Source organism: Oncorhynchus masou, chromosome 5 (assembly GCF_036934945.1).
Source record: "Oncorhynchus masou masou isolate Uvic2021 chromosome 5, UVic_Omas_1.1, whole genome shotgun sequence".
NCBI lineage: Eukaryota > Metazoa > Chordata > Actinopteri > Salmoniformes > Salmonidae > Oncorhynchus > Oncorhynchus masou.
In genome coordinates this window covers 76,728,119-76,743,001 of record NC_088216.1, presented here as the reverse complement: position 1 = coordinate 76,743,001, position 14,883 = coordinate 76,728,119, and the positions used below count along the sequence as shown (strand labels likewise).

At 39.8% G+C, this 14,883-nt stretch overlaps 4 protein-coding genes across 4 annotated transcripts in view; 2 read left to right on the top strand and 2 right to left on the bottom strand.

The window, feature by feature from the left end:
• The first annotated feature begins 263 nt into the window (after positions 1-263).
• LOC135540285 (retinoid-binding protein 7-like) lies at positions 264-4,095 on the top strand. The gene is made up of 4 exons (XM_064966847.1): positions 264-416; positions 3,196-3,374; positions 3,634-3,735; positions 3,826-4,095. Exons 1-4 carry the CDS (start codon positions 344-346, stop codon positions 3,877-3,879), a joined length of 408 nt encoding a protein of 135 aa, XP_064822919.1. The 5' UTR covers positions 264-343; the 3' UTR covers positions 3,880-4,095.
• A 73-nt stretch (positions 4,096-4,168) lies between these two features.
• On the top strand, positions 4,169-7,467 carry cenps (centromere protein S). Its single transcript, XM_064966846.1, has 5 exons — positions 4,169-4,456; positions 4,578-4,701; positions 6,375-6,408; positions 6,680-6,746; positions 6,955-7,467. Exons 1-5 carry the CDS (start codon positions 4,370-4,372, stop codon positions 7,060-7,062), a joined length of 420 nt encoding a protein of 139 aa, XP_064822918.1. The 5' UTR covers positions 4,169-4,369; the 3' UTR covers positions 7,063-7,467.
• A 980-nt stretch (positions 7,468-8,447) lies between these two features.
• On the bottom strand, positions 8,448-11,590 carry LOC135540283 (TAR DNA-binding protein 43-like). The gene is made up of 5 exons (XM_064966844.1): positions 10,781-11,590; positions 10,424-10,587; positions 9,768-9,908; positions 9,449-9,619; positions 8,448-9,350 (listed from the first exon to the last, which is right to left on the bottom strand). The coding sequence occupies exons 1-5, from the start codon at positions 11,019-11,021 to the stop codon at positions 8,847-8,849; spliced, it is 1,221 nt and encodes a 406-aa protein (XP_064822916.1). The 5' UTR covers positions 11,022-11,590; the 3' UTR covers positions 8,448-8,846.
• Positions 11,591-12,578: 988 nt separating this feature from the next.
• Positions 12,579-14,883, bottom strand: part of LOC135540282 (guanine nucleotide-binding protein G(I)/G(S)/G(T) subunit beta-1-like) — a 29,174-nt gene continuing 26,869 nt past the window's right edge. Inside the window, exons 10-11 of the mRNA XM_064966843.1 lie at positions 14,432-14,547; positions 12,579-14,303 (exon numbers count right to left, since the gene is read on the bottom strand). Of these exons, the coding sequence (XP_064822915.1) occupies positions 14,441-14,547 (107 nt within the window). The 3' untranslated portion in view covers positions 12,579-14,303; positions 14,432-14,440. The remainder of the gene's footprint in view (positions 14,304-14,431; positions 14,548-14,883) is intronic.

The window sequence follows — 14,883 nt, the reverse complement described above, 5'->3', positions numbered from 1 at the left end:
CATGTGAATGAAACTGTATAACATGTATTCTAGTCACCTTTCACATTGTTGGAAAGAGAGACACTAAAGAATGTGCACATATGTTTGATGCATTATAGCCTACTCTATTTCGAGACGCCTATCTCAAATGTTATTTCCTCATATAATTGTGCAAAAAGTCATGTTCCGCCCTCCACCAGGCTACTCCTCTACTCTATTGTCCAACTAAGCAACCAACTATGAGAGGTAAACCAAACCCCCGCCCTATATTAACACACCATGGGACATCCTAGAGACTTTAAATCTCTTCATTCGAACAACTGCTGTCTATTGAAGGTTTGAGACGGCCACACAAGTATCCACCATGCCTACCGACTACAGTGGCACATGGGACATGACTAGCAATGAAAACTTTGAAAGTTACATGGTTGCTCTTGGTAAGTTCTCTTTTTACATTTTCTTATGTTTTTAGGCAAGTGACTTTGATTACAATAATATTGACTATTTATTGATGAATTAATTAGAGTGAGTATTGGTAAAGTGGGACACGTTATGAAAATGTGTATCCCGAACACCTTACCGAATCATCCCATTGTCTTAACCCCCAACATGATATTCTAAACAGCTTAAGAAAGAAATATTAAACACAGGATGGATGGCTCTTTTCTACAAACACAAATTGTGCTGAGGCCACATTTTTTAAGTCGATGCTGGCAAATTGGGACACCTTGATTGACAAAGTGGGACACTTCATTCTTTATTGTAAAGAAGGATACATTAGAGTATATGAGTATTTTCAATATTTTTATGATAAACTTCAATTGTTCATACAATTGAAATGTATAGAAACATGCTTTATGTATTTTTGTGGAACATTAATAATAATCATTTCTAATTATTATTATCATCATGATCATTCTTGGTTAGGTAATATCTTTCTAAGTAAAATGCAGCTATGCTAGCTTTTTATAGCAAGCTAGGTGATAGCAGATTTGAGGAAAATGAAATGCAACATGTGATCCTATTTAGAAAATGGATTTCTATTAAGAAAACATGTATTTCATAATCCCCTGAAATATATTTTCTGCATTAAAATGACCTAGAGGAGTGTCCAAGACAGTAGGTGATTGGCATACTGGGACACTGTCAAAATGACAATATTCTAAAAAGTAAAACAATTTACAGTCATTTTGATTTACAATTACATCCCATTACAAAATAGGTCGTAATTAGACACTGAATATCCTTTCTTAGTTTTTTATAACCTTAACATTAGGCATCTAGAGACAGGTGTCATTACACGGAATGCCACGCCCACAATGATTAACATCACATACGTCCTCACTAACACACAGGCGCAATGTTAATGTACACATTTAAAGATATCCATTACAAAGCTTAAGTGTCACACTTTGCCAGGTGTCCCACTTAACCAATACTCACTCTATCTGTTGGTAATTAATTAATGCGGACATTAGGTAGGGTAGTGTACCGTTTTATTCAACTGAAATGGATTATCTTTGATTTTTTTCACTTTTATTGATTCATTTGATAGGCCTATATCTTCAAATCAATACGTTTTCATAATTCTCATTTCTCTTTTCTGTCAGTAATTCAAAACAATAATAACATGTATGTGATTGTTATTGTCTGAACTCTATGCGCGTGTTTATTTTTTCTTTAGTATGTGGCACATATGGGGGCACCTGCAGGGTTAGGGTTACTTTCTAAATGTAAAATGTTACAGTGACTAGTTACCTGTCCAAAAGTGTAATCAGTAACATAAATTTTGTATTAGCCTACCCCAAAATCTGTAACATAATTGGATTACCAAGAGGAGTGCAACCAATTCATTACCTCCAAAAACAAGCAATCCTGTCAAAACAACAACATTCATCCGGGAGGGACAGAAAAGGCCCAAGCATCCTCCTACGAAGCCAGAAACTGGACACCTAGCCATGGCCCGGGACTGGAAGATGCTTGTCGATATTGGCCAGCAACTCATTTTTCCACCTGAGATTGCTTCTACCAGCCTTAGGCCAGACATGGTACTCTGGTCCCCTTCACGAAAGGCTGTGTACATCATAGAGCTCACAGTCCCGTGGGAAAACTCTGTTGAAGAGGCCTACGAGCGTAAGAAACTGCGTTACACAGAGTTGGCAGCAGACGCAACTCAGCGTGGCTGGAATGCAAAAGTCTGGCCAGTTGCAGTGGGATGCAGAGGATTCATGGCTTCTTCCACCATCAGGTTGCTGAAAGAACTTGGAATCCATGGACAGGCTCTGCAGCAGACCGCCAGGGCAGTTTCTCAAGCAGCTGAAAGAGGCAGCCAGTGGATCTGGATCAAACAGAAGGACCCTTGCTGGGCTATAACTTTATGACCCCCCCACCTGAGAACCCAATTCAGATCCCTCCAACTTGAGAAGGGCATATGAGGTATGCGGTCAGCTGTAGGGCTGGCTCAGGGAAGAAGACGCCCCTGCCTTGCATAGTCCCGTGGGACATCTTAATTGGGCATGGGACACAAGCTAAGGCTTGATCATCCTTTAGCTGGCCACCTTTGATGAGGGTGTTTAGTGATTAAAAGCCGAAACACCCACTGATTTGAAGGCACACTACTGAGGATGTGTCCCAAAATGTACATCTTAACCCAGTCTAAGAAATAAACCTCCCATGCCACTCTGTCAACATCACGGCAAATCTCATGTGAGTGCATTCCATCTATTGGCACAATGGACAGTTTTTAACATCTCGTCCCGTGTTTTATGATTCTTCAGTTACTTTTGGATTACTTTCCCCGCCAGAGGCATTAGAAGAAGACAAAAAAGTTTCATCAAACACATTTGGTGTCCTCATAGTGGTCTGTGACTTGTGGTCAGACTTGCTCAGGTGGAACAAACTTAAACTTTTAATGTTAAATTATAATATATATTATTATAATATACATTGAGAGTACAAAACATTAAGAACACCTTCCTAATATTGAATTGCAATGTCTGTCTTCTTTCTTTTGCTCAACATGCTCACCAGTAGAATTATAACTCCATAATAATATGAATCTTAACTGCTTTCGAAATACATTCTGAAGAATTCAAATGTGTAACTTTGGAATTATGATTCATAGCCTAGCTCACCAGTTTCCTACTGAGAATGGATTGGAAATGTTCAGTCTCTTAGGATATATTTGTAACACATGCAGGATTTCTTTCCTTACAGGCATTGATTTTGCAACACGCAAGATTGCAAACATGTTGAAACCTCAGAAAGTGATTGAGCAAGACGGGGATTCTTTCACCATCAAAACATTCACTACCTTCAAAAACTACACAGTCTCATTCAAAATTGGGGAAGAGTTTGAGGAGGTGACCAAAGCCATGGATAACAGAAAAGTCCAGGTAGAAACATGCAATTTACAGTTCCTATGGGCGCCGGCACATTATCATTTACGTCATATCATTATCATGATGAATAGAACCCTTTTTGTTATTTTGCTCCTTATTGCTTATTGAACTGTGGTCATTAATATGGCATCATTGAGGACAATATGTAACAGAGCTGTCTATAAGCCTATTTCAAGCAAGCTGGCGCTGTCCCAGGTGTTTTAAAGTTATGGTCCACACAACCCATTATGATAAGTACTCTTGTTAATTACAGACGGTGGTCAACTGGGACAATGATAAACTGGTGTGTGTTCAGAAGGGAGAGAAGAAGAACAGAGGGTGGACACACTGGATAGAAGGAGATGAGCTCTATCTGGCATGTAGCATGTACTCATATCTTTTAACGACATTGATGGCATTTGTATTAGTAGGTCTAACTGTTATGCATTTTTCCTCTCTCTTATAGGAAATCACCTGTGGGGATAAAGTCTGCAAGCAGATTTATAAAAGGAGTGCTTGATAATTCTTTCACCATAAAGTTTGCACAATATTTCTTCAACCTTACATTTGCTAAATATTCTTCATAAATGTATCACTAATATGACATGCTCATGGTATGTTTTGAGTATGCAAAATAATTAAAATAAAAGTCAACATTTTAACAACATGAATAAAAACAACATGATATACATTTGAGGATTTCGTGACTATGTACAATACTTTTAATCTACTAAAAACCATGAATAAAGCACTGGACCATGAATGCATTGTTTTGTAATACTCCAGCCCAGCAGGTGGTGCTATAGGCCTAGTATTAGTTCAATTGGATGACACCATCCGCCTTTCTAAGCGCGCAATTTTCAAGTTTAACGGAATTTGATTTGTCGTAAAGATTATTCCATGCCCATTAGCTAGCTACTCTAGAAACTATTGTACATATTGTTTCGTTTTCTGTTTTAAATATCATCTGGTGAAAAAGTGTATGAGTAAACCAGTGTGGTAGGCTATGTATGCTATCCACTACTAGCTGCCGAGCTAACGTGAACTGTCGGGAGAAAATGCCAACAGCAATGGACGAGGAGGAAAGAAAACTTCAGGTGCAACTTTTACCTTTGATTTATTAATTCACAATTATATATGTGTCTTGGAAGCACGTGTTGTCAGTTAGATGAAGATGGACAAGGCTAGTATTTACTCATGTTTCCACTAAACCCGTAGAGACTGAAAGCAGCAGTCCACTATACAGTGGGAAGACTGTGTCAAAGCATTGGTGAGGATCATCAGAAGGAATTCAGTCGACAGGTTATAGCAGCAATAGCTGAAACGACGTTCAGGCAATGTGGTGAGTATTATAATAACAAACATCAACAAATAATGTCTTTAGGGAAGGGGAGATTGCTGTGCATGACTGGTAACAAGAGGGCCCTGATGAGTTTGTCTCCACCTTGGGTTTGCTCTGTCCAAGCACCAGTCAAATTCACATGTTATTCTGTCCCAGTCCAGAAACTGCCCCTACGTGGGATGGATTTGATTGGTAAACATGGTAATAATGTAGTTCCAACTTGCCAAATGACAGGCTTGGTATTCTTGTCAACATATTATTTACATATTTGGGTCTTGGGGGGGTTTACTGGAAAATCTTGAGACTCAAAAGGATTTGTCCAAACACCCTCATGGCTTCCTTTCCTCATCGTTTTCCTGAAAGACCAAGGATAGATGGGCAGATGACCATACATACATTGACTATCAAGTCCTCTGACATCAGCGTCATAAATAAAAATAACACTTTCTGTGTATCTCAATGGTCAGATGTAGATTGTTCCCCTTGTCTCCTTTCCTTCATCTGTACTGATGTGGCAAAAAATAGTCAGGCAGCCTAGCGGAGGTTGTGACTAGATGGAGTGCAGCTAGGATTGGAAGTGACTTTTCGTAACAGATTAGGAGAGCATTTTAGCTGACCCTAACACTTCCTAACCATAACCTAATTCCCCTAACCTGCTAAGTTAATACTCCTTACCTGCTACGAAAAAATAACTTCCGGTCGTAGCTGTATACCACGTAGTCAAAATCCCTAGTGGTTAGAGAGTTGGGCCAGTAACCGAAGGGTCACTGGTTTGAATACCCAAGCCGACAAGTTGAAAAATTAAGCGTCCCCTGCAAAATAATCAGTTTCTCTGGTTTTACTGTTTATAAGTATGTGTTTGGGTAAAAAATTCTCATTTTTGTTTTATTCTATAAACTACTGACAACATTTCTCCCAAAAAGAAATAGTCATTTAGAGCATTTATTTGCAGAAAATGACAATTGGTCAAAATAACACAAAATATTCGGTGTTGCCAGACCTCGAATAATACAGAAAAAATAGTTCATATTCATTTTTAAACACCATACTAATGTTTTAATTTAGAAAGAGTTCAGAAATCAATATTTGGTGGAATAACCCTGATTTTCAATCACAGCTTTCATGCGTCTTGGCATGCTCTCCACCAGTCTTTCACATTGATGTTGGGTGACTCTATGTCACTCCTGGCACAAAAATTCAAGTAGCTCGGTTTTGTTTGATGGCTTGTGACCATCCATCTTCCTCTTGATCACATTCCACAGATTTTCAATGGGGTTCAGGTCTGGAGATTGGGCTGGTCCTCCATCCACACCTTGATTAACTTAGCTGTGGCATAGAGCATTGTCCTGCTGGAAAAACCAATCCGCAGAGTTGTGGAACATTGTCATAGAAGGAAGTTTTCTTCCAGGACAACCTTATACGTGGCTTGATTAATGCGTTCTTCACAAAGACTAATCTGCCCGATTCCAGCCTTGCTGAAGCACCCCCAGATCATCACCGATCCTCCAAGTTTCACAGTGGGTGCGAGACCTGGAGAGGCCTACAAGCCAGTGTCTCGCACCCACTGTGAAATTTGGTGGAGGATCGGTAATGATCTGGGGGCCACTTTACACTGAAATTATTCTGCTTGTATGTTTCAGATGATTGACAGCATTTCTTTTTTTCCTTTTTAGATATTTTTGCAAAGGACTTGGAGGCCTTTGCAAGGTAAAAGGTCTTCACACAGCTTGTATTGATGTTATGAAATCCATGTTTATTCAGACTGACAATCCTGCTGTCACAAATGATTTCCAGTCCCTCATTTATGCAATGTCCAGTTAGGTGGGGCGGGGGGTGATTGGCATCAAATGCTCTGCAGGGTCCATTGTAAACAGAATAAAAGGTTCCTTCAGCAAGGCAATACCATGAAGTTTAATCATTTGCTTCTGTTTCATAATCAGATTAAAACTAACGTGTGTTGCGGGGGGTTAAATTGTAGGCATGCCAAAAGAAGCACAGTATCTGTAGAGGATGTGAAGCTTACAGCTCGTCGAAGTACAGCACTGGTGGGTATTGGCTAATTTAACAATAAGTCACAGGTTTGATTAACAGTCAGTTCTTGAAGCTTTATTGTATCGTTTTATGATGGACCCAACCTGACAACTTTTTATCGTACCAGTCATATTTGGCCCCTTATTAGGGAGTTTTCCACAGCAACATAGGTATTTGCAATGGTATTGTCTCCTACGTTTGAAATAAAACACTCTTTTCTAGTCGAACTTCATACAAAGGAAGAGTGAAGAGATTGCCAGCACCAACCAGGAGCAGAGAGACACAAGGAAGAAGATTGCAGGGAAGAGGAAGAATACAGAGATGGTGTAGGGAGGGAAAACATGCTACTCTAGTACTGAGTGAATGGCTTTGATTATACAGACAGTTAATAGTATGTGTACTTTTACGGCATCAACTGCTCGACCAAACTTGCAGAAAATATTTATTGATTACAATTAAGTGGTACAGCAATATTATCTTCATTGGCTGAAATGTAAGCACTGTTCCAATGTCTTCTCCAAATGTATTTACAGATCTACACATTAACACCAGTTCAATACAATTTTGAAGGGCAACAGGTGTTCCCATACACTATTGAGATGTGCTGTAATATCCTTTGTGTACACAATCTGAAATATCAACCTGTTCATTGTCTTGTCCCAAAGAATAGATTAGTTCTACCCAATGCTGCAATGTTATTTTAAAATAGCCAAATAAACAATACTTGTCATCAGGTCTGATTAGAAATGTATCCAAACTTACTACCCCATTCTGACTCCATTTAGGTTACCATAAATATAAGAGACCCCATTTCAAGCCTGTGAGGACTTCAGTCTTCATCCTTCAGGACACTGACTCCAGTCCGGGTTCAGATGGAAACCTCGGTCAGCAGTGTCCAAGGTCCCTAGATATGTGAATTAAATTAGATTTTGACAACTCAAATGTCACAAAAGTACCCAGTATTCATATAAGCATATCTATTCAAAAACAAAGTTTTATTAGAGAACTCTTAATTGACATGTCTAAAACACCTTTGAAACACACTGAATCACACTGGGAAATATGACAACCACTCCATGCTCTCACACCAACACTCACGTCCCCAGTGTCCTCGGCAGGTGTCATCCACATCAAGTTCACACTTACAGAGCATCAATAACAAGGAAAGAAACCACACACACCATACAGCATTCAGGTCAGGTAGGTTATATAAGCAAGACAAATATTCAGCACAACATTCCACACTACATTTGTGTACTACTTCTGCACTTGATCAATAAGGGTAGGAAAAATTGCTACAATAAAAGATCTTGAAGTACTACTAAATGAAAGTCCATTTTAGGGGGAAGGAGCTTGTAGCATCTGCAGCTTCCATTCACTCTCACAAAAGCAGTCAAATTGGGCTCTTTCATCGCACAACCAGTCCGTTTCACGCTTTCTTTTTCTCTCTCCGTTCGCTCACTCATCGATTCACTCTTCGCCACAAGCCATCCTCAGTCGCACTCATGAGTTCTTAAAATGTCAGCTGCGCAGTTCTTTCCATTAAAAAGTGGATAAAAAAATGAAACACCCACCGTCTCTTAGAACATGCGGAGTGAAGCCGTTGTTTGATGGCAAAGCATTTACAGATGGGAAGAGGGAGAGTGATACTGACATCACCCAAAGAATGCTGCCAAAGAGGAGCTTCTTCCCGGGAAAATGGAAGAGAAGTGAACTGCAGAAGAGATTGTAGTGAAGGTTTTTCCATTGAACTTGACTGCAAATAAAGTTGCACTTAGACATTTCAGTTTCAACCAGATTCTTTCCAATGCAAGATTGTTGTCAAATATATATATATATATGGATGATTTCTCATGCATTTTCAGAAACATCACAACTCACAATACATGCCTTTAAGAATCCAGTTGAAAATAGGTCAGGACAAACTTAAAGTAGCACTTAAGCTGAACACTCTGGTAAATAATAATTCACCTCAAACACTTTCTAAATTAAATCTTGAGCATTTTCCAAATTTACAAAACATTTGACAAAAGCGTTTAGCTATCAGATACGCGTAACACCAGAAATAGATTTGGAAAAAGACATCTCACAATACTTACCATACAAACTATTACTTACATACCCCACCCTGAAGACTTGGACTCCATACTGGAGCCAAATCCTCCTGAGCTAAACCCACTACCACTGGTTGTTGAATTAGAACCGGTACCCCAACCTAGACTGGCTGAGCTGGCTCCGTAGTTACTGTTGCCTGTACTGTAGGCCTGGCTCTGATCCCTGGTGGAGCTAGTCTGCCCAGTAGAGGTGGCGCCTGAGGTGGCAGTCTGCCCTTGTTGACTAGCCAACATACCCATCATTCCCCAACTGCTCTGCAGGGCAGCTTGAGCAGCAGCCATCATGGCAGGGTTCAGACTAAAGTTGCCAAAATTAGCCATATTACTCCCGGCACTGCTCCCTAAACCTGTGCGGTTACTACCAAAGCCCTGAGCCCCAAACCCATTTCCAAACCGCCCTGCTCGCTCCATCATCTGCCTACTGCCGTGCTTTGGCTCAGCGTTTGAGATGTGCACGCTGACCCCCTTAATAATCAGGTCCTCTCCACATAGGGAACTGGCAACCTGGACAGAAAAAAACAAACATGCCAGTGACATTAAAGGGGTAATTCAGCAGATGGCAAAAAAAAAAAGAATGCCTTTCAATTTGCAGTGGCACCAACCTGGTCATCGGCAAAGCTGACGAAGGCAAAGGCACGAAAGGGTTTGGGAATGAAGACATCAGTGACCTCGCCATACTGCATGAAGAACTGGCGCAGCTCATCAGCGGAAATGTCTTCAGTGCAACGGCCTACAAACACTTTCCTGCTTCTCATGGGCTCATCTGGACCTTGCTGTTTTACAAAAGGTAGAAAAAAAAGTCTCGCACATTAACAATATATACGGCATTAGGGGGAGGTGGTGGGACTGTGTGGTCTGAAATAAGCGCTCTTGCCATTAATGATCCATGTTACTACATGCCATACAGATACAAACACCTACCTTGGAGTTGGGGAGTTTGCAGTCACACCATCTTCCATCAATCATGTGGCGTTGAGAGATCACTTTATCTTGAGTTTCATACTCAGTAAACCTCACAAAGCCAAATCCCTTTGAGTTTCCAGTCTTCACATCTCGTTTCACCTGTAAGTAGGAGCATGGGGTTAAAACCTACATTTCCCCTTTAAACATTTTGGGTTAATCTGCAGTTGCTACATTCATTTTGGGACATAAATGATATGTACCCATTGATTCATGAAGAATATAACAAAGAACTGCATTATGAGCTTAGTTAAAGTTACATACCCAAAATAAGCTTTACTCCAATGTTTGTTAAAGTAAGAGAAACACTATACCATCAAAACATACTTAAAACTATGATGTTGGTATCATTGATGGTCAGTCCTTGCATCCATAGCTCAGTCTATGAATTTGAGCGTGGCTATGTTTCTCCAGATCCAACCCGTAGCAAAATGGTGGAGAGCGCGCTGTCATTGTTTAAAGTGCTCACTGCCACTTTAAAAATGTCTCAATGTTAGTTTAGTAGGAACCACAGATATAGCAAGGCCTTGCACATTAGAGCTGTGTAAAAGGGAAAAAAATGGATCCACAGCACTCAAGTGACCAGCATGGATGAAATTGCTAATCGGATACTTTACCTGTACCATGATGACTTCCCCAAAGGTGCTGAAGTAATCTTTCAGGTCCTGTTCAGATGTCTTCCATGGCAACCCCAGTACAATCAGGTCTGAAGTCTTCATGTCACCCCTCTTCATCTTTACAGCCGAGGAGGCATCAATCTCGTCCATTTTCCTTTTGTTGTCTGAAATAGTGTGGTACAGCTCATTCAATCGCTGTTGGAACACTACAGACATTTGCCGAGCTAGATACTCATTCCATGTGATGCATATAACTAGGGAACAGTTGAAGCTTGAATAATTTATTATACATGTATTATAATGCATTTGTCCACCAGTTGGTGGCTAATAAAATAACACGAAAGTCCGCCACCATACCTTTGGGATAATTAACGACATAGACCAAATTGCCCCAGCCGTTTTCAGGTGCATGAAGAATCCCTTCCACCAAACGGACCCCTCGCATGCACTGCGAAACTGGACTCCTGAATCGTAGGCCGCAGGCCCCTGGAAACTGAGCTGCAACAGTAGAGAGCAACACTGTGCCATCATCCTCGGATGGGATCTCCATGGGCTCCTCATTCTCTTCTTCGGCCACGCGAATGTACACCTCTGCCATTTTTACGCACAACGCCTTTTCTTAGCCAAAAACACAGCACTGGCAAGCTTACGTTAGATAGTCAAGTGTTTAGAGGGCTATGCCCGACGAAACGAACCGATTGGTACAAAACAGTCGTGAAAAAAAAACAGGTTTTGCAACAAACAAAAAAATAGTTTAGATGTTGAAATGGACGCTATTTATCTTGATTAAACCAAATTGTATTTAAACGACATAGAGTTTGAGATATTCTCGCAAACGAGGCTACCACGGTCCCACTCCCAGTGTTCCTTTGTTAGGTTGGCTAGCTAACGTTAGCTAGCTGTGTCATCGACACCGGACGACGACCTCGCTATAGCAATGTGGCTATGAATGCGCTAACGGCGTCTATCGCACTGTTTTATCCTACAAATTGAAATGTGGTCTAAAAAAACTGAAATCGAGCAATCATATAATTAACGTGAAGTCTTAACTCCGTTTTCTTATCTAACATGCACGTATCACTGCAGATGTAAAGCAAATATTTACGCTCAAAAGCATCTGCGACAACATGAAACACCGCTGTACTTTCAGATCAAAATGGCATTATGTCAGTCATGGAGGAAGTACGTCATGTCAGATCATCTCATTGTAAACGGAGGGAGGGTGCTGTGCATCTTGTAAATAACAGAAAATGATAAATAATTATTTCAAGATAACTACACAATTTTTACTTTGATCTCCTAAAACATTTGTATTTTCCTAAAAAAAATGTACCTGAGATCCATACTCGATAACTGGGACGTCCCCCCCTATGTAAAGATTGGATGAACCCATTTTCTTCCCTCCATGACTTTCTGTGACAACTGGGGACCAATGAACGTTTCGTCTATAAGGGATACAGCTTTTGTCAAATTCAATTTTCGTGACAGCAGGTTAGGAGAATTCGGAGAAAGGGTAAAGTTTAGTCATAATACCCCAAAATTATAATTGACGTCAATTTCACAAAAGCTGTATCCCATCTCGACAAGATCAGGGAACACGCGTCACCAACATTCTGGATAGGAATTCCAGGCTGCTGGCCCGCTCTCCATGTTGTTGTTAGCCATAGCAACATGCATCACGGGAGGGAAGAAAGCACCTCAAACGGCTCGTTTGTTGAAATGATACTGTACACACTTGGGGCGCTAGTAATGTCTACAAGCCACCCCTGGACGTCCCACTTCTGACACCCCAATCCACTGTAGCGAACAGCGGGAGCATTGCACCAACAGGAATTAGAACCAAGGCTGCCCGACCACAATGCGCAAGCCACAACCCCAAGATATGTTTATAATGGGCTTAAACGGCTGGGTTCGCGTAACATGAATGCAAAACAAACACAGGAGGCAACTATTAATTAAAACCCCTATCTGCCAAGACAAAAACAACCAACCATTAGGGTCACGTACAAACATTTTAAGTAGCCTATTGCGCTTTTACTTTGCATTGTTGGAATGTGAATGTTGTTTGGTGAGGGTTCCTTTCATTATTTGCACTAACAGGCAATATAGTTAATCTACATATAAACTAGAAAACATTTGACAAGTGGCATGAGAATAGGTTAAGAACAAGACATCTCAAACGGCTTTTTATTACATTTTCAATAACAGTACATTTTAGTACAGTATCTTGATCCAGCTCACTGTGGAACACCAAGGCTGTTTACACAGGCAGACCAATTGTTCTTTTTTTCACTATTTGGACTTTTGACTAATCAGATCAACACGTGTCAATAATTGGGCTGCCTGTGTAAACGCAGGACAAAATATTGAAATAAAATACAAAAAATCTGAAAAGGGTGCAGAGCTCCATCTTATCAATGGAAGGAGAAAAGGAAACCCATCTCAATGGAATTGCAATTCATTTTTACTCGTGGCCACACACAAATAGATCACATGTATTGTACATCACAGAAAAAGTGAAAAATGTCAACCATTAAAGAAAGTGCTTCTGTACAGTGGAGAATTGTTTTCTTCTGCCATTCAGATGCTATGACTTAAGACCAAGAAATGAAATTACAAAATTAGTAAGGGCATAAATCAGAGAACACGTTTTTGTTCCATTGGGTGTGAACATTTAAAGGAGGTTAATCAAAAAAGGTTCACTATGAATTATTTAAAAAAAATTGGCATCATTAGAACTGGTATGATATTTCACATGGAGTCTGCAGTCAATAGGAAATCCATTCTTCACTTTCAATTACTCTGGTGCATAGCTTTGCCAGTGTACGTACATATGCAGTGTTTAGCCAAAATAAAATAGTTAACCGGTTACAACTTATGAACAAGACAGATGACTTAGATCTTTGCATCGTGGAAAGCAATTCTACAGCATGCATGCTTAAATTAACCCATGGCAGACAAAACAAAATGTAAAATTTCAGATAATTATTTTCAGACATTGATTTGTACATTTCATTCACAGAATAGCAACTGCTGTTTCAAGCACAGGAAAGGTGTCTGTTAGTCAGGTGGTCTTTCACTAAGTGGACACTTACAAAAATCCCCATCCATTAAACTAAATCCAGCCCCAACAATCACAAAACCCACCTTAAACCCCCATTCCCTACTCCACCCAATTAAGACAGAGTTAAGGGGTTAACTGAAATTAAGTTACTCATGAACTACTTCTGTATTGAAATTAGCATTCATCACAATTTATAGCATGTGCTTAGTTAACACAGTATTAGTTCAAGCACATTTTTATTTTTGTACACAAAAAAAAAAAGCTGTGATGAAACAAAAATAGCTGGCAAATAAATACATCATTGACGTTTTCTGAACGCAGCTCCGGTAATCTGGTCAATATTTTGCTTTCATGCTTTCTGCATGTTTTATTTTGTCTCAGCTTTCTTACATGATTAAATTGGATTAATATGACAAGCTTTATTTGAAAAGAACCGGACAAACGAAAGCAACTAAATAAAACAAACCATCAGAGAATAGAATTCTTTAAAAAAAGAAAGTTAAATAATTTGTACAATTACGCTCAAACATTTGCTTTCAAGACATACATTTGCATGGGATGATAGTGTTGTCATTCAAGGTAACATAATAGGGTCCAAGAAGGAATGCACAAGTTTTTGATTTGATACCACAGGAACTCTTCTTTTTAACTAGTTGACAAACAATTGTGCTCTTCTTGTGTAGGAAAGGCATTGGTTTCCCTTAGTTTGTGGTGTCCAAGTCAGTTTAAAACGGTGTTGAAGAAGATGCTATGAAATTTAACATTCTCAAGTTGTTGTAATGGTCTTCCAGTCAACTTTGGAGTTCAAAATGACATCTGAAGAAGAAAAGTAAGAATGAGTCAGGGTTAACATATACTGAACAATGAACACACTGTATACAGCTGTTGTTCCATAAGTAGCTAAAAAGGCGTAGCTTTACAGCAATACAAAAAGGGCAAAGCACCTTCAGGTTTCAATTCCAGATCTTGAGAAAACTGTCCCAGGATCCTGTTGCAACTGCCATGCCATCGTCGGTGACTCCCAGGCAGCTAACACGGTTGTCATGTCCAGCCAACACACCTAAAACAGAACCACAATATTAGTCTCAGGACGGTGCTGGGAATGATGGATTTAATTTAGCTGACAATATAAATAATTTAAAATGAGCTTGAAAAAATTGTTGAGAGTTATTTTGAATTTCACATTTCCAGGACAGGTTGCATTTGACTAATACGTGTACAATATAAAACTTAGAAACATGCTTGGTGTGCAAAAGTGTTGTCACGATACTAGAATTTTGAATTTAATAGCGATAGCTTCCAGGTTTACCATCACGACACTCAATACCAAGACAAAAAAAGGCACATTAGTCAAAGTCACAGGATGGCACTTGATGCAGACAAACGCAGCTACATA

Bases quoted from the DNA above. Each gene is read 5' to 3' on its own strand.
- LOC135540285 (XM_064966847.1), top strand. From the start codon at position 344: ATGCCTACCGACTACAGTGGCACATGGGACATGACTAGCAATGAAAAC. The intron at 417-3,195 runs GTAAGTTCTCTT...CTTTCCTTACAG, and splicing joins AAGTTACATGGTTGCTCTTG to GCATTGATTTTGCAACACGC. The intron at 3,375-3,633 runs GTAGAAACATGC...TGTTAATTACAG, and splicing joins TGGATAACAGAAAAGTCCAG to ACGGTGGTCAACTGGGACAA.
- LOC135540283 (XM_064966844.1), bottom strand. From the start codon at position 11,021: ATGGCAGAGGTGTACATTCGCGTGGCCGAAGAAGAGAATGAGGAGCCC. The intron at 9,909-10,423 runs GTAAAGTATCCG...TCCTACTTACAG, and splicing joins GGGAAGTCATCATGGTACAG to GTGAAACGAGATGTGAAGAC. The intron at 9,620-9,767 runs GTAGGTGTTTGT...TTTGTAAAACAG, and splicing joins GCAAACTCCCCAACTCCAAG to CAAGGTCCAGATGAGCCCAT.
- cenps (XM_064966846.1), top strand. From the start codon at position 4,370: ATGCTATCCACTACTAGCTGCCGAGCTAACGTGAACTGTCGGGAGAAA. The intron at 6,409-6,679 runs GTAAAAGGTCTT...GTTAAATTGTAG, and splicing joins GACTTGGAGGCCTTTGCAAG to GCATGCCAAAAGAAGCACAG. The intron at 6,747-6,954 runs GTGGGTATTGGC...ACTCTTTTCTAG, and splicing joins CTCGTCGAAGTACAGCACTG to TCGAACTTCATACAAAGGAA.